General features: G+C 39.2%; 3 protein-coding genes across 3 annotated transcripts in view; 1 reads left to right on the plus strand and 2 right to left on the minus strand.

Moving 5' to 3' along the window:
* The window catches only part of tpt1 (tumor protein, translationally-controlled 1), a 224,401-nt gene that overhangs the window by 171,579 nt on the left and 27,666 nt on the right, over nt 1-25,156 (minus strand). The window lies entirely within an intron of this gene.
* The window catches only part of gtf2f2a (general transcription factor IIF, polypeptide 2a), a 73,349-nt gene that overhangs the window by 32,169 nt on the left and 16,024 nt on the right, over nt 1-25,156 (plus strand). The window contains exon 6 of the mRNA XM_078409378.1: nt 18,676-18,757. Within this exon, the coding sequence (XP_078265504.1) occupies nt 18,676-18,757 (82 nt within the window). The remainder of the gene's footprint in view (nt 1-18,675; nt 18,758-25,156) is intronic.
* On the minus strand, nt 5,755-24,342 carry kctd4 (potassium channel tetramerization domain containing 4). Its single transcript, XM_078409379.1, has 2 exons — nt 23,817-24,342; nt 5,755-8,003 (listed from the first exon to the last, which is right to left on the minus strand). Exon 2 carries the CDS (start codon nt 7,942-7,944, stop codon nt 7,180-7,182), a length of 765 nt encoding a protein of 254 aa, XP_078265505.1. The 5' UTR covers nt 7,945-8,003; nt 23,817-24,342; the 3' UTR covers nt 5,755-7,179.

A 25,156-nucleotide genomic window follows, 5' to 3' on the forward strand; every position in this document is an offset into this window, starting at 1 on the left:
CACTGGCATCGATGGCTGTAGGCTCCATGCCACGAAGCTCTGGCCTCGGCCTCTCAGCAGCACCTCCGGAAGGTGCCTGCCGCAGCGGCACCTCCAGAGGACAGGAGGAAATTGTTCTCAAAAGGAGGCTTAATCAAACAAAGGGGGTTAAAGTGTATTTTTACTCCCCGAGAAGCCATTCCTTTTGAAACTTCACTAAATAGTGCTGATTAATTTATGTCAAATGTTTTAGGCACAGAGCAGGGCCAGAATTGCATTGTGAGAAGCCATTGTAATGCATTTTGAATCTTTCTGGTCTAGTGTCCAAGTGCAGGAAACATACAAAATTCAGTTATTAGCACAGCTCTTTGTTAGAAGGTTATGCGTGCTGTCTCTTCCAGACATGTTCGTTAACCCTGGCATCTATTTCATCCACCTTGACAAAACGCAGCAGGCAACAAGAACATATAAATAATTGTGGGCATCTCAGAGGTCCCTTCTCCCTTTGTCATATGAACATAGAGTCACACAGTGGAAACAGGCCCTTCGGCCCAATTTGCCCACGCTGACCGACATTCCCCATCTGCACTAGTCCCACCTGCCCGCACTTGGCCCATAACCCTCTAAACCTAATCCATCCATGTACCTGTCCAAATGCCTCTTAAATGTTGTGATAGTACCTGCCTCAACTACCTCCTCCAGTAGCTCATTCCATGTACCCACTACCCTTTCTATTAAAAAAAAGTTACCCCTCAGGTTCCTATTAAATCTTTCCCCCCTCACCTTAAAATTGGATAGCACGCCAAAAAAAAACCTTTCACTGTACCTCGGTACACGTGACAATAAACTAAAGTGAACTAAACTAAACCTATGTCTATGACCTCTGGTTGTCAAACTGTTGAGTTAGGAGAAGGAACACCATACACCATTCCTTTCAGTAAGATGTAATCCTCTGCCTTAAAATGTTTCTAAAATGCTGCCTCAGCTGCCCTTTGAGGAAGAGCATTCCAAAGACTGACAGCGCTCTTAAAAAAAGACCTCTGCCTTAAATGCTCAGTACTTTTTTAAATAGTGACTCCTAATTTTAGATTCTTGCACAAGGAAACAGTCTTTCCACATCCACACTTCATTATCTTAAATGTTTCAATCAAGACATCTATCATTCTTCTAAACTCTTGTGAATCCAAGGCAAGCCTGTCTGCCATTTCCTGAGACAGCCCACCATTTCCAGAAATTAATCCAGCTAACCTCCAATGCTAATCTCCAACTGCTTCCAAATGGATTTGCATCCTTTTCCGAATAAGAAAAACCAATGCTGTACACAGCATTCCAGATGTGATCTGATATGTGCCCTATATAGCTGAAACATAACCCCACTACTTTATTAATTTTACCTAGCGATAATATCCTGTTGGTTTTCCTATTTACCTGCTGCATCTGCACTTGCATTTTGCCAATCACATGCAGGTCATCCAGACTTCTATTGAGATGGTCACATTTAAAGCAGCAACGTTGTGCTATGGCAAGGGTGTTTAGTTGTTTTTTAATATAACTGAAATAATCACGATCACTACCCAGAAATCAGGCTAGCTGTTGCATAGCTTTCATTGTTCTGGTCTTTTGTGCCCTTGATCTTTGAGCTTTCAGAGCAGAACAAATGCAGCTGCTGAAGATGAGGGTTCTCTTCTCATTAACCTTCCACTGCTTTGATTCTTTCTGTTGCAGTGTTTGGGGTATGGAATTATTGATTTTGTAAATTATTTATGGTGAGAGAAAAGTACTGTATTTTGCTGTGAAATGCTCTGATAAAAAACTGCCTTTGATATATTGAATTAAATAATCTACTATGAAACCTGATTTTGACAGGCACATGCTTTTTTTCTAGTATCTTTGCTCCTTTTGACAAGGTTTTTTAACCCTGGTACTTGTTTTCAATGATGTATTTCTTCTGGGTTCTGATTCCTACCAATATTGTTATTTTGTGCCATTTTCACTCCAACTGGTACCCACTCCCATTAATGCTTGCTTACCTCTTTCCTGTGACAAAACAGTTCTGTTATTGATCAAATTATCAATTAATTATTTTATTTTACTGCAGCAGGATATCAAATTATCTTTACTCCTGATCCAACAAGCAGATACTCATCCACCTTGCTTAATATGAAATATTTTCACTGTTATGGTATCACATTGTTTGATATTTTTCCTTAATTTTCCTTGATTTTTGTAATGATTATTACAAAATTAACTTTTATTAAATTACCAAAATATGAAACACTTTTCTTTGAAATCTTGAAGATTGTTGAGAGCATTGGAAATAGTAGGAGCACGTCATTGGCATTATATTTGGCTCCATAACGTGTCTGAGGCAACGTTCATTGAGATTATAACTAATCATATACCTCACTTGCACTTTCCACACTATCTCCATATCTCCTAATTCCCTTAACAAAAGGAAAAACTGGCAAAAACTAGTGGTTCAGTAGTTCTTGATCATCATGAGACAAATATGTCACCCCAGCATCCACTGCCTCTTGAATAGAGAATTTCAAACTTTCACAAGAAAAGAGCGTTCACGTTGCTGCCCTGTTTCCACCAATCTTTCCACCACTACGCACAATAAGCATAAGGCGCCATTGTATGCAGATGCCGAGAAGTGTGTTCAGCTCTGGCTGAACAATATCTAATCTTGTGATGTGAACTCGATAAGAAGATTTTACGACTGTAACCCCAGACTTTAGATTTAAGAAACCTGAGCCAGAAACATCATCCTTGTACCAGGCTTCATTGGAATCTTATATTTCAGTGAGATCACCTCTTATTCTTTAGATTCCAGACACTAGGCTCAATATGCTTACTTTATTCTCATGGAACCAGTACCCCATTACAGCTGTTGGCTGCATTTCCTTTATCACAAGTATATCCTTTATTATATACAAACTTATATGCAGAATTTCAAGTGTGGATTGATTATGGCCTTTTATAATTGTAGTAATTGGTACTTTGGCCTTCTTACAATCCTATCCTAATAGTTTTTTTCCCTGTAACCTATTCCTAGTTGTTAAGTTAGTATGTAAACTTTCAGTGTACAAGGACACTCAAGTCATTGTGGGCTGCAAAGATTCAGCATGGAAACAGACACTTCTGCCCATGACTACCTGCTGACCATTAACTAGCATTTATGCTAATCCTGCACTGGACCCATTTTTTAATTCTCCCCACACTCTTGTCAACTCCCTCCTGATTCTACCATTCAACTACACAATAGGGACAATTACAGTGGCAAATTAGCGGTTTGTCTGTGCAAGACTTTATGGGAGGAATTCATAGAACCAGAGGAAATCTAGGCACTCACAGAGCGAACATGCAACCTCCACACAGACAGTTGGGATTGAACTTGGGTTTTTGGCATTGCAAAGCAACAGCTCTATGAGCTACGTCACTGTGTAGTGCTCTTAAATGCTAACACCTTTAAATCATTCACCATTTTAAACCTACTCAACCTTTATAGATTTACATCTGAATAGATGGCCTCTCATTTTTACAGCATTATATTCCATCTGCTCACATGGTCACTTCATCTCTTTATATTCACTTGAAATTTCTCTGCATTATCATCATAATCCCCACTGCCTCCAACTGTATTATCATCAGATTTGGACATGTTGCACGATACCTCATCCAATTCTTTGTTATCGACACTGATTGTTGTTAATGCTGGAAGGTCTTCGAATGACAACTGAAATGTGCTCTTCTATTGAATTGCACCCAGCTGCACTGCATCCACCAGTCTCAGGCAATAGCATTTTCTTAAATTTGAAAAATGCTGCCCAGGAAGATGGGGTGTGCTTCAAGGATATGTTCTTCACTTTCAAATGTTTAGGTTTTAGAAAGTGTTTACAGTTCTATGTTGGACAGGAGATACTTGATCTGTTTGGTGTGTACCAGCTCTGATTAAAATGTGAGGATGACATGGATCAGATTTTTTATGCTGGAGCACGATGTTGAGAGACCTGTTTCCCTTTGTTTAAAATTGGTTGGGAGATAGTAGAAAGGAAATTGGGCTAAATAATTTAATCTCTTGATTGTTAGAATGTAACTTGTCTGGGAACTTGTCTTAACAAGGAGGTAGATCATTATCTCAATGGTGTCAGGTTAGGTAAGGGGGAAGTGCAGCGAGACCTGGGTATCCTTGTACACCAGTCACTGAAAGTTGGCGTGCAGGTACAGCAGGCAGTGAGGAAAGCTAATGGCATGTTGGCCTTCATAACGAGAGGATTTCAGTATAGGAGTAAAGAGGTTCTTCTGCAGTTGTATAGGGCCCTGGTAAGACCACATCTGGTGTATTGTGTACAGCTTTGGTCTACTAATTTGAGGAAGGACATCCTTGTAATTGAGGCAGTGCAGCGTAGGTTCACAAGATTGATCCCTGGGATGGCGGGACTGTCATATGAGGAAAGATTAAAAAGACTAGGCTTGTATTCATGGAGTTTAGAAGGATGAGAGGGGATCTTATAGAAACATATACAATTATAAAAGGACTGGACAAGCTAGATGCAGGAAAAATGTTCCCAATGTTGGGCGAGTCCAGAACCAGGGGCCACAGTCTTAGAATAAAGGGGAGGCCATTTAAAACTGAGGTGAGAAGGAACTTTTTCACCCAGGGAGTTGCAAATTTTTTGAATTCTCTGCAACAGAGGGCAGTGGAGGCCAAATCACTGGATGGATTTAAGAGAGAGTTTGATAGAGCTCTAGGGGCTAGTGGAATCAAGGGATATGGGGAAAAGGCAGGCACGACTTACTGATTGTGGATGATCAGCCATTATCACAATGAATGGCGGTGCTGGCTCGAAGGGCCGAATGGCCTCCTCCTGCACCTATTTTCTATATTTCTAGGTAACTATAAGAGCATTTTCTATTTGTGGTAGTTGAAGGAATAGAGTGGTATCTCCAGGTTTTTAGAAAGCAAACAGATGGAATGTCTTGGAAAAAATGTAATAAAAGGACATACACATATTAAATGAGAACAAAAGTGGCTGAAAATTTTAAATGTGAGCAGCTACATGGTAATTTGGACCAAACAGACAAAGTGAAATATTTGCTAAATGTGGTAAGCTTGGAACTGTGAGGAAGGATTGGGAATTTTAACTGTCTATGCCCAAGTTGCCAAAAGTTGCAGTTCCGATCTCTCTCACGAGATGAGTATACCAACTGAGCTTCCACAGTTCTCTTGCGTAGAGAATTTCAAATCTTCGCTGCCATTTAGATAATGACATTTCTTCTCGTCTGAAAGGGGAAAAAGATTCTTGCAGTCTCCCTATCAATACCCTCAGAATTTAAGATACTTTAATTATGTCGCCTCTTAATCTCATTCACTTCAATCTGTTCATAATTAGAACACTCCATCTCAGGCTGTATCCTGGTCAGTAATTACGAAGGTCTATGTAAATCAAATCTACTGCATTGCCCTTGTCAATACTTTTTGTTACCTCCTCAAAAAAGTGAATCAGATTGGTCAAGTAAAATCTATCCTTGACAAAGCCATGCTGACTTGCTCTAATTAGTCCTTGCCTTTCCTCTCCCTTCTTGAAAACGGGAGCCAAATCTACTGTTGCCCCGTCATTTGGTACCTCTCTTGAGGCCAGCAAAGATTTAAAAGTTTCGGTCAGAGCCAGTGTTCAAACAAAACAATTTTCGAAATGGTTATTTTTTAAATTTCTGACATTTTAATATTTACAATTAATGTTGAAAACAAGTTGAAAATAAACATTTTGGATTTTAATTCTTTATTAGCTGATATGTGTGAAGCAGAGCCCATGCTTATTGTTACCGTTTAAATATTTATTTTAGTTGCATTTAACAATATTGTCTGATATGTGCAATTACTATAATTCTCAGCTGCAGATTATAATTCATAATATTTTCATGCCAGAAAATCACATTACCAAGCTGTAAAGAACAACGTGTACTTTTGACTAAAATGCCTTTCTTCCCCCTCCTCAGGGAATTTCTGTCTGAGCTATTCTCATCCTTCCATCGTAGTCTCGATTAGAATGCAGATGTTGGATGCAATGTTGGTCACCAGTAAAGCTGTTAAAAAATATAGAAGACTGGCTTGTTATAATCCTTCAGACGATTTTATCATCCCTGTGATGAATAATTCGTCTGTGATAGGTGCTACCTCACAGAGGCATAAGTAATATTTGAAGCTCACTGATGATAATTGATCATTGCTTTCTCTACGATTTCAGGTATAAAATGGCACTGATATTTTCTGGAGAGGGATGAATTAATTTCAGGGTAACAAAAGCTGATTTGATGGTGATTTTAATTGATGGGTACATCATGCAGACTAGCCTTGTTTAGTTTGAGGCAACACATTTGAAGATAGTGATGAATATGCTGAAATAATGCCATTATTCTTTCCAAGCTTCTGCATCTCCAGTGATATTAAAGAAAACAATGAACCATCTACCACTGAATAACTTCATAATGCAATGTGGGAACCTGAATATAAAAAGGATGAATGAATCATGTGGACTAAATGAGAATAACCTCATGTATCAAATTAAATCTACTTTGTTCTTCAAAGTTCAAAATTAATTATTTTAATATAAAGTTTACAGTACAGCGGCAGTTTGGCACACTATGTCTGCTTGTTCTTACAGCATAACATCACTGCCACAGGGGAAATTATGGTATCTTTGCAGACAATTTTCAAAGCATTTTCTGAGAACCCTTTGTAAGAAAGCTGAAATAATTTTGAGACTTAATAACTAAAGGAATAACTTGCATTGTATTTCTAAAATGAAAATGGCAATAATAGAATATTTTCAAAATAATTTCATTTTCAGAGATTGAGCAAATTATTTCATATTTCAGGCTGTGATACTACAAAAAAAACACATTTATTTCCGAATCATAAAATAATAGCATTACTTAAAATACCTAAATCATTTATTTATTGTTGCTTCCTAATCTACTAAGTAATGTAATGGTTCAAGGTCTTCATTCTAAAAATTGAAGAGATAGTATTGTAATCAGTTAGCTGAAATTCTATTTTGCCATTTAAATGGTGCCTAAGATATTATTTCATCGGGATAATGTCTGATTGAACAGGCAGTTTTGCAGTATAAATACAGTGGTCTAGCAGTTGCAAAATAGTTATTTTACCTCAGTGGATTACTTGAAAAACTGGATTTACTTAAGAAAATGAAGTGCATCACTCTGCACAATTGATCCCTTGGAGCTATCCAAGCTGGTCAGCAACTTGAAGTCACTTTTTAAAGCCATCATGATGGCCTCGAACTTTAGAGTCTCCAGGGTGCAAATAAATGTGTTGTCTTCCTTGAGAACAAGTTGTGCCCCACTTTCAGATTTAATGAAGAACTTAAACTGGAGGACATGTGATGAGACAACAAATTCCTCAGGAAATCCATCTAGACGGCTTTTTGACACTTGAATAATGCGTGACTTGATCCTTGCAATGAAATCTGAAGAATTGCAGTAGATTTTGAGGCCATGAGAGCGATCATGACTGTCGATTATTTCTAGGAACGTGGCTTCTGGTGTTGTTTGCTTATTTGCTGACTTGGTTTTCAGAGCTTCTATCAGAGGTTTTATCTGATAAAATTCTGCCTCCTTTGCTAAAAGTCGAATCTCTTGAAATCCTTCCGGTAAGAGAAGCTCACCATTTCGTAGGAAATTAAGGACATGCCTGAACAGCAAGCCATCACGGTCAATGAAGTAGTTCCCATCTGCATCAACCGTACTCTGAATTTTGCCACTGATTAAAGCTTCTGGCAAGGAATCAACATACTTTGTTAATGTATGTCTCTGCGTTGTGTAGAGATGCCCACCAACATTAATTGTGATCACTTTGCAGTTCTTGCCCTTTTGTAGGTAGTTTTCTGTATTATATTTTCCTTCATCGTGAGTTTCGTTCTTATTGGCCTTCCCTTCCATTTAGAAACCTTGATGTTCAGTTGTGCTGTGCCACTTTTGCTGGTTGTAAAGAAGTTCACCTGTGCATAGTACAGAAGAAATAATGAAATTGAACCATTGTCTGAGTTTCATTGGATATCAGCAGCATCTCGCAATAGGTGGTATTTTATCAATACATGCAGTGAATTTTTCAGTAATATATTTGACACTGAAGTCTGCCTTCAACTCTTTAAAAACAAGTGGATATATCCTTGATAGACACAAAATTGTGGAGTAACTCCAAAATTGTGGTCCGGACAGCATCTCTGCAGAAAATGGGTAGGTGACATTTTGGGTCCGGGCCTGAAATGTCACATATTCATTTTCTCCAGAGATGCTGCCTGACCCACTGAGTTACTCCAGCATCTTTTGTTTATCTTTGATATTAACAGCATCTGCAGTTCCTTTTTATTACATATTGGATATGCAATTTCCTGGTGAATTAAAGTTACTTGTCCTAATATTTTCCAAATAGGATACCAGGCACAATGATAAATGCGCACTTTTGGTTGCAGAAGATGCTGCACAGCCAATGTTTCATGAGGATTATTTTCCACCAAAACAAAATTACTATTGATACAGATGTTATTTGTCTGCTTAAAGCACAAGCCCTTATTTTTTATTTACATTGGCAGCTGGCTGTAGCATTTATCAAGAGCAAGGGCTAAAGGAAAGAGAAAATCAGTTGTTGATGTAGACAAATGTTTAAAAAGCTGTCTGGCTTTGAAGTAACAATTTAGTTTCTGCGGTGATGCTTCATTGCTGCTCCTGCTACTGAGAAAATTAAATCATAAGATAGTGCAGGTTTAGCATGATTAATTTCTCACAGGTCCAAAAGCTGTAGGCAAAATCTAAATGGATTTGTAAATTTTATTTTTCTGGATCTAGCTATCACTTGGAAGGCTAGCATTTATTTCCCATCAGTGGTTATACTCCAAGGAGTGATATTGAGCTACCATTTTGAAGAACTGGTGTCTTTTTAGTGAAGATATTCCCACAGTGTTACTGGGAAGAGAGTTTCAGAATTCAGGATTGCATGCAATTTATAGGGGAACCAAAAGACAGCTGTTTCATACACCTGTTTGTCCTTGGTGATAGAGATCGTGGGTTTAGAAACTGCTGTCAGAGTTCTTTGGGTGAGTTTGTGCAGTGCGTTTCGTGAATGGAGCACATTATAACCTTTGAGTGCTGGTGGTGAAATGATTGAATATTTATGATAGGGATGGGGTAGCGAGCAGATGGGTGTTTGTTTTGGATAATTGCAAGTCTCTTGCATGTTGTTGGAACTGCATTCAACCAGATATGTGGACAGTATTCCATCACGCTCCTGACGGGCCTTGTAGCTGTTGGAAAGGCTTTGAAATGTCAGGAGCTGCTCCCACAGTCGCAGTATATAATTGGCTGAGTTTCTAGTCAGTGATGATAACAACCCTCCAGGATATTGGTCGTATGGATTAACCACCACTGTGAGAATAGATGGTAAGCCTCTTGTTGGAGATGGTCAGTTCGCGTATGTTGGTCAAATACCAGACTATGCCTGAATATCATCTAGGTTTAGCTAGATGCAAGCTTGGATTTCTTCGTGTGCTGAGTAGTTACAAATGGAATTGTTTAAACATCAGCGAACGTCCCACTTCTGATCTTGTAACAGCAGAAACATAATTGATGAGGCTGATGAAGATGCTTATGTCAAGATACAGCACTGAGAACCTCCCTCAGTGATGTGCTGGAGCTGAATAACTCAGCAATGACAACCGTCTTTCCAATGCACAGCAAAGTTGCGCCCATTAAGGCGTTCCCCCCCTCATTCCCCCCCACCCCATGCCCATGACTTTTACCAACTTCCTTGCTGCCACAGGTGGTCAAATGCTGCCTCGATGACAAGGGCAGTTACTCTCATCTTATGCCTAGTTCCTTGGTACATTCTTGGATCAAGGTTTTAATAAAGATCTAGAGCAGAGTGATCCTGGCAAAACCAAAACTTTTAAGTGGGTTATTTGTCCAAGACTAGAGGGCATAGCTTTAAACCAGAGGGGAAAGTTTAAACTTGCAAGGCAAGTTTCTTTTACACGGAGAGTGATGGGTGCCTGGAAAGTGCTGCCAAATGTGGTGGGGGCAAATATGATAATGCGATTTAAGAGGCTTTTATATAGGCACAGGGTGGCACAGTGGCGCAACGGTAGAGTTGCTGCCTTAGAGCGCCAGTGATTAGTGTTCAATCCTGACTACGGGTGCTGTCTTTACGGAGTTTGTCCGTTTCTCCTGTGACTGTGGGTTTTCACCAGGTTGCTCCGGTTTCTTCTCACGTTCCAAAGACATGCAGGTTTGTAGGTTAATTGGCTTTTGTAAAATGTCCCTCGTGTGTGGGATAAAGCTATTGTATGGGTAATCACTGGTCAGCGTGGACTCGGTTGGCCGAAGAGCCTGTTTTCACACTGTATCGCAAAACTAAATATGCAGGGAATGGAGGGATATGGATCATACTTACTAACTCCTGTACATCCAACTATTTTCTGATGTCATCTCTCCAGTACTTGCAACCATTTTCTGATGTCATGTGGAGTGAATCAAATTGTCTGAAAACTGGTGCCTGTGCTGTTTGGAAAACTCAGGAAGATACTGCGATGGGCATCCACTTAACATTTCTGACTGTACATGACTGCAGATGTTCAGCAACCTAATGCTGGCCTCCAGGAGATGTTCAGGGAGCTTTCTCTTCTCTTTAGCTTTATTTACTCAGCACCATTCATAACTGCATGTGGCAGGCCTGCAGATCTTTGAGCTGTGATCAGACCTGTTGATTATCATATCACTTAGCTCTGTCTCTCACATGCTGTTTTTAATTTTGACAATTATGAAGTGTGTTGCATCTTTATCTGTTTGGCACCCAATTTTTAGGTATGCCTACAGCAGTCCCTGGCATATTCTCATGTACTTCTCTCTAAAGCAGGATTGATCCCAGGAATTAGAGTAATGGTTGAGTGAGGACAATGCCAGGCCATAACATAACATTACAGGATGACTGGAATATATTTATGCTGCTGTCATATGCATGATAAATTTCTAATTATCAACGTGTTGTTCAAACAAGAAAGTATTTATTTTTATGCTGTCACTTCATTTAATTCATTGTCTACTTTGCAGGAAGGATTTAAATTTTGAATTGTAAGACTTCGATTTCTGCAAACTATTTCATTTATTTAACTCTAAAACTATGGAAGGGAATGAAACTGAACTAGTTTTCTTTAGCTTAAATGATAGTTGGTGTTGTTAAATCTGAAATGGTTGGATCATTTGGCATTTATCTAGGTACCGCATTCAGACATGAGAAAGTGGAAAATGGAGGGATATGGATCATATTTACTAACTCCAGTACACCCAACCATTGGTGGGAGGTACAGTGCAAGTGATGTGAGAATCCTGTGCCATTAATACTGTCAGCTGACCTTGAGGGTACTGATGGGAATAACCAAGCACAAATTCTGTTTTTAAATTGAAGTCACCCATTATTGTATTATATGGAACTACCATCCTGCTAAACAAGATGGATTTGGAGCTAGCAACTCACAAAGCACTGCAGGCCATCGGCAACAGCAGAGTATAATGTATGGCATCACGATCTCCAATCTAATTGCTGGCATATCCCTCACTATATCATTAATTTCATTCCTGGTCTAGTGAGTCTTCTGGAAGAACATGCCATGAGCACATGTAGTTAAAAATAATCTGCAAATCTTTTGAGACAACAACTCAAGAGGACTTGCATGTATGCTATATAACAAACCTGCAAACTGGAACTAAGAAAACCCAGAAAAGTAGATTCGATCAAAGGAGACTTAAGAAACTGCAAATGCTGACATTTTGAGCAAAAAATAAAGTGTTGGAGGAACTCAGCGGGTCAAGCCGCATCTGTGGAGTGAATGGATAGAGGACTTTCAGGTCAGGGCACTTCTTCAAATTAGATGAAAGATCTGCAGCCCAAACACATCATGACAACATTGCACAACTAAGGGTACCAAGAACCTTCACAAGCACCATCAATGATGGTAGAATTCAGATCATATGCAGAACACAAGACTGGGATGTTTATGGCAATCTTCAGCCAGAAACGCTGGGAGGATTTTGGCTTCTCTTGAGATCCCCAGCATCACAGAAGCCACTCAATTCATTCCTTAATATTGAGAACCAGGTAAGTGCACTGCATGCAGAAATGTTGCAAGGTTCAGCCTGGAATAAAGATTTTGGTTCACAACTAGCATGGCCACCGGTCACATTGTTCACATGGGACTGAAACGCATCAAATTGTCCTTAAAAAGTGGGGTGGTGGGGGGGGGAATCCATTAATGCCAACAGCTGTATTATCAACCTCAAGCAGCAGGGAGGAGGACATTTTTGTCAGCAATTGGTAGTTTGCTCACTACTATACAGTTTGCATCATGATTACAAACCAAGAGACCTAAATGCATGAGGTGAGATGATGGTGACTGTCCTTGAGATCAGGGCAGAATTTAATCATGTGTGGCATGCGGACAGAATTTAAAGCAGCAACAATTAGGAAGATAACTTGTCATTGACTGGAAATAGGGATAGCTCAAAAGATTGGTTATGGGGATTGGAAGTCATTAACGTCAGATGCAGGAGTAACCTCAGATCCAGGCGGTGCCTGAGTCCTAACAGCAGTAGCTGCTGCTTCTCTTCCATAGTGTCATAGACTACTCTCACATTTTGTTTCAATCAAAACAGGAACTGCTTAATAGGTCAGACAGATTATGTGGCGAAGGATGCAGAGTGAATATTTAAGGTTGATTACCATTTATCCAGACTTTGTTGCCTGACCTATGTTGCAAGTAACATTCCTAGTCGCAAATGTAGGCAATGACCGCCTCCGATATGAGATGACTTAATCGATTCTCCTTGAGATTTTATAGTATAACCATCATTACCTATCCTATTATTTACATCCTGGGAGTCATCATTGACCAGAAACCTAATGAATCAGCCACATAAATACTGGTCAACATCATTCTGACCAATAGAGCATTCATGTTATCCAATCTACCATTTAAAATATTCAGGTCCTATGCTACCTAGTGTGTATTTTATGCAAGATCCAATGTGGCAACTAGTCAAAGCATCTTCAAAATCACTTCAGCCTCTACTTGCTAACAAGTCAAGGACAGTGGGCTGAAGGGCACCATCTCTTAGGACACATAAGGTTCTGTCATTATCACAGTGTCAAAATTGGAAGCCCCTCCCCTAATAGTAATGTGGGAATAACATTGCCCCAGAAATTGCCTTTAGTCATGGGAAGTACAATTTCGAATGCACTTAAAGTTACATAATAATGTTGTTTAATTGAGTGCCGATGATATCCCAGGAAGATATTTTAATAAAAATCTCAGTGCAATAAGTAGTAGATATGTTGGTTTATTTGGATTCAAAGTCAAGATTGCAAATTGCATTAGATGAAACAGTAAATGCTAGGCAATTCAAGCAGCACCTGTAGGGAGAGAAAAAAAGGGTTATCATTTCAGGCGGAGGCCTCTTTCACAGTTCTGATGAAAGATCATTGACATGAAATGTTAACACTTGTTTTTCTCTCCCAGCAGACGTTACCTGCCCTACTGGGAATTTCCAGCATTTTTCTGTTTCATTTCAGATTTTTCCTTCAGCATCCTTTTTGATCTATTGCTGTAATTTCTTTAAAAGCTTTGTTTGCAGAATTTTAGATAATGTTTGCCTAATTAGCTAATTTAGTTATTTGTGCCAAGCTGCTTAATTCATTCTGAACTATTCTGAGATCTTGTTGTGCCTTTGAGTGCTTTTATTTGTATCTTGGGTTTTTTCACATGACTATTTTAAGCTTTCCAAACATTAGAACTTTTGGATCTTAATTCCAACTTAATTCCACTTAATTCCACTGTTTTTAATTGAGGGTACCAATAAAAAAACATTCTGTACTAACTATGCTTGTTTCAGTTATAGCAGACTGTTTCTTTAAGAACACAAGCTGCTGGTTACTCTGCGATTGCAATTGAAATTGACAGGGCATTGAAATTGACAAGCAATTGCTTCGATTGGCACTTTGCTCTATTAAACAATGTAACAAACAACCTTTAGTATTTTTATCTTGCAGTAACAAAAGTACATCTTTAGCTGCTAAAAAAAAGTTTTTGCAAAACAATTCTTTTCATAGGTGGGTGGAGCAAATCCTTTACTCGCTTATAGTGGCCAATCAGCAACAACAACATAATTCCCCCCTCCCCTCCCATGGTACTTTATAACTAGGGTTTACTGCACTAGAAAATCTGAACAAGTAGCATAGGTCCAATAAACACTATGTAAATTTTCCAAGCTGATAAAGGGAGAACAGCGCATTAAGAATTATATTGCTACATGGATATGGAGCAATCAATCAGGCATTTTAATTATCTGGAATCTGGGTTGAGAAACAGCATGTCAGAAAATCCCACCTCACAAGTCAGGTGATGAAGGCTTGATTTCAATAAACTACACAGAAATACTGATTGAAAATTCTCCCTGATGTTGGCCGTCTATCAAGGTCAATGCAAAGATAGACTTTGTGTACTTGATTATTTGTACGGATATCTTAGGCTTTTGCGGAGATCCATTTTAAAGGACGCGAGAAATAGCAGGAATAGTCAAGTCCGCTTTTTGCATGTGCTCCATCAGTTGCTGAGATCTTTCACCTCGGCACACTTTCCAGTATTAACTCCCTATCCCTTTATAACACCAAATAGCCAATCTCTTTCTCAAATTACTAACTTATCACAGGTCTCTATGTAGACAATTCTAAAGATTCATAACTCTTGTGAGGAAACCTCAATCCTTGTTTTCAGACTGGAATCTCAGCATCTATTAGTCAGCCTGGGGAAACATCTTCGCCACAACACAACCTGACAAGCCCTGAAAGAATTGTGTATGTTTTAGTGAGATCATCTCTCATTCTTCTATACTCAAGATAGTATAATCTAAATCCACCTCATCTCTCCTTGTAGGGCAAACTCCCCATTCCAGGAATCAATGTGGTAAATCTTCATTGCTCTCACCTTTTGAAAGTATATCCTTCCTTAGTATTCAGATATTATGGGTGATTCGTCCAGAAGAATAAGAAATTGTTTAAAGCATCTGATATATTCAATTATGGTTTGTATGTATCTAATAATTTGTGGAATAGAATAATTCAGCAGTTGTTTTGGTTATGTAAGGAAGGAAGGAATAACTGATAGAGCTGGGAATTAAAAGTTAGAAAACAAAGGAAAACCTTTTTTCAAATTTACATTTGGCAAACTGCAGAGGAAAGAGAAATTGTTTTTATATGGTAGAGTTTTACAGCACAGAATCAGGCCCATCAACCTCCATGTTCTCTTCATGTTTCCATCAACTACCTCACTGGATTCTATCATTCACTGGAGGAAATTTGTAATGGTTGGTTAACTATTAACCTACACACATTTGGGATAAACACCATTTTGTTTCTTTTTCCTCAAATGTGAGCATCATTAGTAACAGCAGCATTTATCGGCAATAGCTCCTTGGTGACTTTGGTGGAATGCTGCCATCTTGGACCGTGGATTTGTGTGGCAAAGTACTTGCACTGTGGTAGTGTGCAGGATGTTCCATGATTATTATCTCAACAACATGAAAGAATAGCAATGTCAAAACCTTGACACGTGAACGAGAGAAAATATCATTTTGATACATTTTAAAACTCCATAAAGTTGCTCCAGGCAACATCCTTTTGTGCGCAAGTGGAATATGAAACTAATTGCCAAAATTTACTTTATGCATATAAAAGTTTGTGGAACTGAGAGGTTTCCCTTCAAACGGATTGAACAGACTGGGACTTGTTTTCAATCATATAAAATAGAGATAACATGATAAGGATATGGATGGTTGGATAGGATAGATGTGGATCAAATATTTCTGCAAGGGAAAGAATCCAGCAAGGAAATTAAAATAAAAAAAATCTTATTCATAGTTATTAGTGACCACAGGAATTTGTTGAGGCCAATAGCTTGGAAATGTTCTAAAGGAAACAATTACATTAAAGAAAGGGGAATGGAATTTTATATTGAAAGGTCAAGATGAGGTAGATGGAATGGATGAATGTAGATTATAAATACCAGCACTGATTAGATGAGTCAAAAGCTTGCCTTTTTGCTGTGTATTCTGTGAAATCTACTCCAAGGAATAGGGTAATTGGAGAAATTTGTAGGTGATGGTGCTTCCATCATTGGTATTGGTGTATTATTGTTACGTGTGCAGTGAAAAACGTATTGAGGAGATGCTTTTGACTGGAGTTGGTTATAGCTTGCCATTTAAGTAGTGAAAATGTTACTTGCCGTGCAAATTGCCTGCTACATTTGCCAACAGTGACTTAATTTATGAAGTACTCCCTTGGCAGTATATTATTTTGAGATATACTGGGTGTGAAAGATATGTTATTGCTTTGTCTTTGTAGATTTCAATCTGAAAAGAAAATAGAGCGGTTTTCATTTGGGTCTTGTTATTGGCCAGGCAGACTGGGTTTATGTAGCAAATTCTCCATCAGAAATATTATCAAATAACAGGACACAAATAAGGCTGAAACCTAATTTTCCTTTGGTTCAATTATAAACAAGCCAAGAATGTGGAAAATAAACATGGGAATTTATTCCATTTTATTAAATTTCGGACATTATTTGAATGCTTATTTCTGGGCTTGTTTCAATCTATAATTTATTGCAAGTCATAATCTTCCTGTACACTTTTTATAGATGAGAGTTCCATTAACGCATTAGCACTTCATTGATCTACTAATGATGGCCAGATCTCCTCATGAATGTGTTGTCCCATTGGACTTCACTTAAAGAACCTTTAATATATAGACCAATTAATTTGTTGGGGAAGTATAAACATGTCTATCTGTTATAGGAAATTTTAATGGATTTTGTATAATTTTAATATTGGCTAGCTTTGTATTCAGTTCTATATATTCTTATGTCAACTTTTATTCCAGTGCATCTCCAGTGTGAATCAAACTGTATCAGCACAGTGATGTGTACAGTTCAGTGTTGTCATAATGATGCTCTGACTACCAGAGATGCATATTGTGTCCTCTGCAGAGTGTCTCTCAGTGACTTGGGGGCCACTCGTTGCACTAGTCTCGACCTGCGACAACAATCACAGTGAGGAGGGGAGGCGCTGCCCACAAATATTGAAGACACGCGTATTCCCCATCTCACCCCACCTTTGCCGAATGTACTCCCTCACCTGTATTGCTGCCTTTCATGTCATTCTACTGTGGCCACCATGGAGAGAGGTCTTCAAGGCTGAACTAAGCTTTCCATTCATGCTAGTAGTGCATACACAACAATCATGCATTCTGAAAGAGTTGTTGTTCGGAACCACACAGGTCACCATTAAATTTAGATTGGGGGTGGTCCCCCAACCTGGACAATGCAATTAGGCCAACACACATTAAAAAACTTAGGTACTGTATTAAAGATAAACCAGCATCTATTCAGTGCACCAAATAGTGGTTAAAGAAAGCTAACCTTCAGGTGCACACATTTCATTTAGCTACATTTGTGTTGCATTTTTAGATACCTTGCCAAGTCGCTCCGTGACCTACCACAGAATGTCAATGTTTAAAGGATACAATTGCCTCACAGCTGCTCACGTTTGTTCACGATTTATTCTGAATAAATTTGTGATATTTAATGCCAAGATAGAAGCTGGAATTTAGAAGACTGAGGGGGGATCTTATAGAAACATATAAAATTCTTAAGAGGTTGGAGAGGCTAGATGCGGGAAGATTGTTCCCGATGTTGGGGGAGTCCAGAACCAGGGGTCACAGCTTAAGGATAAGGGGGAAGTCTTTTAGGACCGAGATGAGAAAACATTTCTTCACACAGAGAGTGGTCTGTGGAATTCTCTGCCACAGAAGGTAGTTGAGGCCAGTTCATTGGCTATATTTAAGAGGGAGTTAGATGTGGCCCTTTTTGCTAAAGGGATCAGGGGGTATGGAGAGAAGGCAGGTACAGGCTACTGAGCTGGATGATCAGCCATGATCATATTGAATGGCGGTGCAGGCTCGAAGGGCCGAATGGCCTACTCCTGCACCTATTTTCTATGTTTCTATGGATGATTTTTTATTACTCTATTGTATTAGAATAATTTGTCATTTTTTAGCACGAGTAAATATGTTTTTCAGAGAATCAGGAAATATTGAAGGTTCTTTTCACACATTTCTTCAGCTTCCATTGTTCCAGTTGTTGCTCATTTCAGTCAATTTGTAATAGCTGAAATTGCCATTTTAACTTTATTCTCAACTGTAAAAGGAAACGGAAGCATGCTGTTTTTCTATTTACATTGTAATCAGTCCCTCTCCTGTTTTCTAAGTGCTCAGACAAATTCTGCAATGTCCAGTTCATAGGGCAAAGAGCACTGGCTGCTCCTTTATAATGAGGAACAAAATAGATAAAAGTCACTCAACTGTGATTATACCATGTTAGGACTCACTGAATGGCAGATAATTGTTTTTTATCAGCTCACTGCATTTGAGTTTTGGCTGAGACTGCAATGATATTTGACCTCATTACTGTAATTTTACATCTCAGAATTTTTGGGGATCTATACATTTGGCAGGTTCTTAAATCGAAATTTAACTCTCAAACACTCATTTGATTTTTCTTTTCTCGCCCTAAGAAAAACTAACCTTTGAAGGTGTTGTGGTTCAGCGTGCAGAATGTCGACCAGCTGCCAATGAATCTTACATGAGATTAAAAAGGTCAGTAGTAACTTTGGTAACAAAGTAAGATTTTTGTTTAAATTCAATGAATTTGTGTGTAAAAAAAATCAATACAAATGCATCTACAGTGTTTTTTGGTGTTGACATTCAAACTTAATTTACTTATATTAGCCAATCACCAAGATGCTGTGATGTGCTTCTCGGGGCTCCCTCCTTACATGGATACAAGATACTTAAACAATTCTCTTCCTAATAAAGTTTTCCAGAAGACATTGTATGATTCTTAACAGATAATTCTTCAGTTTACCATCTTCAAGCTGTGCATTGACATGCTTTATTTCGGATTGCTTACAAGATAGCCCATCCAATAGCCAAAAGGCTAAGCTGCATTTTATTAGTGAGTTGCTGCGTTGTGTGGAGTTAGTCTTTGTGTGTTTGTGATTGGTAAATGTCGGTTCCAGATGCAAAGATTCTTTTTGTAATAGGGCGGCACAGTGTCGCCGTGGTAGAGTTGCTACCTTACAGTGCCAGAGACCCGGGTTCGATCCTGATTACGGGTGCTGGCTGTGTGGAGTTTGCACGTTCTCCCTGTGACCACATAGGTTTGGTCCGGTTTCGTCCCACACCCCAAAGATGTACAGGTTTGCAGGTTAATTGGCTTCAGTAAAATTTGTCCCAAGTGTGTAGGATAGTACTGGCATACGGGGTGATCACAGGTCATCGTGGACTCGGTGGGCCGAAGGGCCCGTTTACTCGCTGCATCTCAAAAGTCTAAAGTCTAAGTTGGTGGATGCAAGTCCCAGATCCAGAAATTATGATTTGTGGCTGTAAATTAATGACCCAATCCATTAATATGGAAGCAGTTTTAGAATCATTTGTTGGTCCCAACTCAAGGATATGCACTTGGGATTGGTGGATGTGGGTAAGCTTCAGAATGTATGTTTGTGATTTGTGCATGCAAGTCACAACCTCAGCATGTGTGTTTGTGATTGGTAGGTGTGGATCCTAGCTGCAAATTGTGTGCTTGTGATTGATGTATGTCAGCTGCAACTTCAGCATGTATGTTTGCGATTGATGGATGTGGCTTCCAGCTCCAGAATGTGTGCTTGTGCTTGGTAGGTGTGCATCTTAATAAACACACATTTATTATGGTACAAAAATGATATAGTGAAATTGGAAATGGAAATATTTGAATGTAAAGGAACAGCAGATGGACTGCATATGTTTAGTTCATGTGTTAAACCTGCCACTGTTTGAAATTTGTTTTGCTTTCTCATGATACTTGAGTAAAGATGGGCACATGTAGCCTGAGATCTTTTGTGTGTATTCATGACCAGCATACCAAACTGTTAAGTCTTTTGTGCTAGGACTGCACTAGCTCACTCATTGAACCAGGATGTGTAGAAATAGATACATGAGTAAAGATGTGCACATGCAGCCTGAGATCTTTTGTGTGTATTCACGACCAGCACTATCTTGACTACACTTCTTCCTACCCTGTTTCCTGTAAAAACTCTATCCCCTATTCCCAATTCCTCTGTCTACGCCGCATCTGCGCCCAGGATGAAGTGTTCCATACTAGGGCATGGGAGATGTCCTCATTCTCTAGGAAACGGGGATTCCCCTCTTCCATCATAGATGAGGCTCTCACTAAGGTCTTCTCAATATCCCGCAGCTCCACCCTTACTCCCCCTCCCCCTATTCGTAACAAAGATAGTCCCCCTTGTCCTCACCTTCGACCCCATCAGCTGTCGCATACAACAAATTATCCTCCAACATTTCCGCCGCCTCGAATGAGATCCCACCACTGGCCACATCTTCCCAGCTCCACCCCTTTATGCCTTCCGCAGAGACCATTCCCTCCGAAACTACCTGGTCCACTGGTCCCGACCCAAACCACCCCCTCCCCAGGTACTTTCCCCTGCAACCGCAGGAGATGCAACACCTGTCCCTTTACCTCCCCCCTCTACTCCATCCAAGGACCAAAACAGTCTTTCCAGGTAAGGCAGAGGTTCACCTGCATGTCCTCCAACCTCATCTATTGAATCCACTGTTCCAGATGTCAACTTCTCTACATCGGTGAGACCAAGCGCAGAATCGGTGATCGTTTTGCTGAACACCTCTGCTCAGTCCGTCTCAACCAACCGGATCTCCCGGTGGCTCAGCACTTCAACTCCCTCCCATTCCCAATCTGACCTTTCTGTCCTGGGCTCCTCCATTGCCAGAGTGAGGCCCAGCGCAAATTGGGGGAACAGCACCTCATATTTAGCTTGGGCAGTTTACACCCCAGCGGTTTGAACATTGACTTCTCCTACTTCAGGTAGTCCCTGCTTCCCCTCTCTATCCCCCTTCCCAGTTCTCCTATTAGTCTTCCTGTCCCCGACTACATCCTATCTTTGTCCCGCCCCCTCCCCTGACATCAGTCTGAAGAAGGGTCTCGACCCGAAACGCCACCCATTTCTTCTCTTCTGAGATGCTTCCTGACCCCTTGAGTTGCTCCAGCATTTTGTGTCTACCCATTCATTGAACCAGCTCTTTATGGACACCATTTGTTCGCTGTGTTAAGTTCACAATTATGCCCATAAACTAAACGTATGGCCATAGGAAAGGAAACTGAATTCTGTTCAACAGCAAAAGATGAAACTAAAGGAGCAAAACTCGGCATGGAGCCATCCAACTATTGCCAGGCAACAAACACATCCAAAACAACACCCACCATTATGTTTAAACAATTTTCAAATAGTAATCCTGCTCAACATTGCTTCCAAAAAAAATTCAGATTTAACCACTGAACTTTGTTGAATTAGCTAACCTCAATGAAAATGTTATTTGAGGTACTTTGACTAACTGGTTTGACTAACCTTGGTGTTAAGTAAAGAGTAAATATATTCAGCCTTAGTCCCTGGATCTCACTGTTAATTTGATGTCTTGTGGAAAGTGTACATGTGTAGTTGCAGTTTCAAATTTATCCGAGAACTCTTACATGGTCAGACAATGCGCCAGTACTTAGAATAGTGTTACACAGGAAGAATGGCCACTCAAGTGAGATATTGTGCACTGGAAATAATAATTAACAGAGAAAGGGGAAAGATAGAATAAAATACATTACCAAATAAATTAAGTCTCATCGATCCATGATTGAAGGCTCCATCTTTAGTCAGATAAGATGCATATCTGTGTTCAATTTGAAGATTTTTTTTCATGTAAATGCCATAAAATATAACTGACTCACACTTATTTGATAGATAAGTTTGATCTGATAAAGTATTTAGGAACGTATGCTCTTCGTAAAAGATAACCTTACGGTGATCAACAAACTCCCCAGCGTGTTGACCTTTGCAGGGAAAGGTTCTCGAATGTTAATTATTCAAGGTTATTAATGCTAATTATTCAGTGTTTTTAAATGGACTCTCTGACTACAAATTGTTCAATACAGATTAATTGCATCAATTGCTTTCAGAATGATATATAGCTTTAATAAATAGAGTTGGGTTCTCTCCAATTTAATAAGCACTGTGAATGTATTTCCAACCTCTTCAAAGCTCAGCTAAATCCCGAGTGTCTAAATACAACGTGAAAGGAATTAATGCAAGTTCGAACTGACTGGTTTGTAATTCTGAATGAGAAATAAGATACTCAGTGGTGGGAATGATCTTGGATTAAATCCTTATATCAAAAGAACAGCAGTCAGAGGTGGTTGACAGTTTATTACCTTCATTGTAAAATAGTTGAAATTGTTTTGAAAGCTGAACTAAATGTTCTGTTTAGTGAGTAACTCTTTCCCCCTCATTCTGCACTATTCTAAATGTAAGCAGAACCAGATGCAACAGGCTAGTATCTAACACATAATCATTTAGCCTTGTGAATCAGACATTCACTGCAGAAATGAGGCAAAGATGCCAAAAACTTAAAATGGCTGTTGAAAGAGCTACTGTCTGCATCCAATCCCTTCAGACTATTAAAGCAATTACTGTTTAATTCCAACAAGCTTTCATTCAGCATTTATATTTATTTTAAAATATCCAGTAATATATTTATGTTTGAATTATTTTGCGAGCTGAAAGAAGTTAGTAACTGTGACGACTGTTATCAAGCTACATTGACTGTTATTAATAGTTCCATCTTTATAGACATTAATTTAACTCCCTGTTGTGTGGTTGATTTCAATAACTCAGTTAGGTGAGTACAAACAGCACCATGAACATATGGTGAGGAATAAGGAACGTTAACATTAATTAATTTTTTGAATGAATATCGGTGTAGGCAGGAACATTAATGAAAAGATAGAATTGATCATATATATCTCAGAGGCTTATTGGTGAAGCAGAATCTACCTGCCTGAAAACTATTATAAACACATGATACAAACATTGATAATTTGAGGGACTCTAAATATTTTAGTGTCATATCGGCACAATTGGATCCCCAATAATGTCCTGCGGTTAACGCCCTAAAGCAAACAAATACCAATTACTTATCTGTAAGTCATCCAGTGTCAAATAAGCAGCAATTAGCTGTGACATTCAGTAGCAGAGCAAAATTATGCAGCCTTATCAAAAATTACCTACCTCTGCTTCTGTAGGTTTCATTGACGAGGGTCTACAACTCAGTAAGGTTAAATAACCTTATACAACTCAGTAAGGTTAAAGAACATTATACAACTCAGTAAGGTTAAAGAACATTATAAAATGCAGCACAGCAACGTGGAAAAAAATGTGTCATCAAAATTCTTGAATGATGAAAAATGTTTTGTGCCAGCAATCTGCAAGTTATCCAGCATTTTGAGATAGTTTCTATACCAGACTTGCATATCCCAGAGAGAATTTTAAAAAATCGGTCCAAATGTTTCCTGATGGTATTTTTAAAAAGGATGCAATATTTTACCTACATATACTGTCATATAATGTATTATGAAAGCCTGATAAAATACGTAGTTGTTGCGAATGATTTAGCAGTCTTCCAAAGCTTCTGAACTGTTTGATTTCCACATTTCTGCCTGTGGTTGGTGTTTGAATTCCTGCTATTAATGCGATCAAAGTCACAGAATTTTACGTTAATGATTTATAAAGGAGAAAATATATATTTTAAAAACTCTTACCTTTTGGAAGCAGAGTTCATTTCATTTAGAGCCGATAAAGATGTATAGTTGAAGTGGCTGTGAATTGCCAAGGCACGGCTGTACAGCGAAGGAAAGGAAATGAATGCTGAGGAGCTGCTGATTATTGCAGAAGTGTGGTGGCAGTGTGACTCAGAGTATCCAGGAGTTGGGTAACTATAAATTATAATCTTGAACCCAAGCTACTGAATATCTATATTGGCAAGTATTTGGGGAAAATTAAATTTAGTGTATAGTGCTCATTCAAAAACAGAAAAAGGAGACTCAGGTTAGTGTGAAAACAGACTTCTGCTTTCAGTTCTTTCCATTTAACTCTTAAGCGATTAAGCAGATAAAATGCTAAGTAAGACCTAGCCATATTGATTCTCATTGTCACTGCTTGTGTAAATCATACTTGAATCTAGTTTTCGCAAAGATCGTTTCTAGTTGCGGCATTGAGGGGTTCTTTAATCAACAGGCTAATTCATTTGCATGTTTTGGATACATCTGAACTCCACAATGTCATTGGCAGGTCTGGGCATCCTAGTGCAACCCTGAACATTGCCACTGTCAAAGGGTGTGCAAGCGAGACAAGAATGACAATCAGCCCAGACTGTTAAATCTGTTCAGTTAGTCATGCTGCTGTCCCTTTCTTATGAATAATTCATTTAATGTCTTTGACTAACATGCTGAAATTAAAAAGAACAGGTGTTCAAAGCACCGCCACATAATCTTGTAGACTAGCTCGTAGAGTTCTGCAGCAGGGAAATAGACGCTTCGGCCCAAGTCCTTGCCACCATCAAACACCCGTTTATCACTAATCCCTTTATTTCCCCATCAACTCCCCCCCCCCAGATTATACCACTCAGATATAGCCCAGGGGCAATTTATGGTGGCCAATTAGCATACTAACCCACACATCTTTGTGAGGTGGGTGTGAACTGGAGCACCAAGAGGAATCGCATGTGGTCACAGGGACAAAGGGCAAAGTCCACACAGGGAACACTGGAGATCAGGAATGAACATGGGTCCCTGGATCTGCAAGATGGCAGTTCTGCTAACTGCACCGTCAATTTTTAATAATTTGCAGATTCCCAAGAACCCGGCACGCTTCAGTTCTATCTCAAAGCACCGCCACATAATCTTATAGACTAGCTCGTAGTCTATAAGAAGTCTATGTTAACTGTTGTCAAAACATATCTGCTTTCTTTTGTTTTGATCTGCTTTGTTTTGATCTGCTTTCAAAACATCTCTGCTTTCTTTCCCCCCATTCCCTCCACCCTGTTCCTCCCCCTCTCTCCTACCCCCCTCTCTCCTATCCCCGTCTCACCCCCTCTTTCCCA

The sequence above is a fragment of the Rhinoraja longicauda genome, chromosome 12, assembly GCF_053455715.1.
Source record: "Rhinoraja longicauda isolate Sanriku21f chromosome 12, sRhiLon1.1, whole genome shotgun sequence".
Classification (NCBI taxonomy): Eukaryota; Metazoa; Chordata; class Chondrichthyes; order Rajiformes; family Arhynchobatidae; genus Rhinoraja; species Rhinoraja longicauda.

Coding starts and splice junctions, on each gene's coding strand:
- kctd4 (XM_078409379.1), bottom strand. CDS start 7,944: ATGGAAGGGAAGGCCAATAAGAACGAAACTCACGATGAAGGAAAATAT.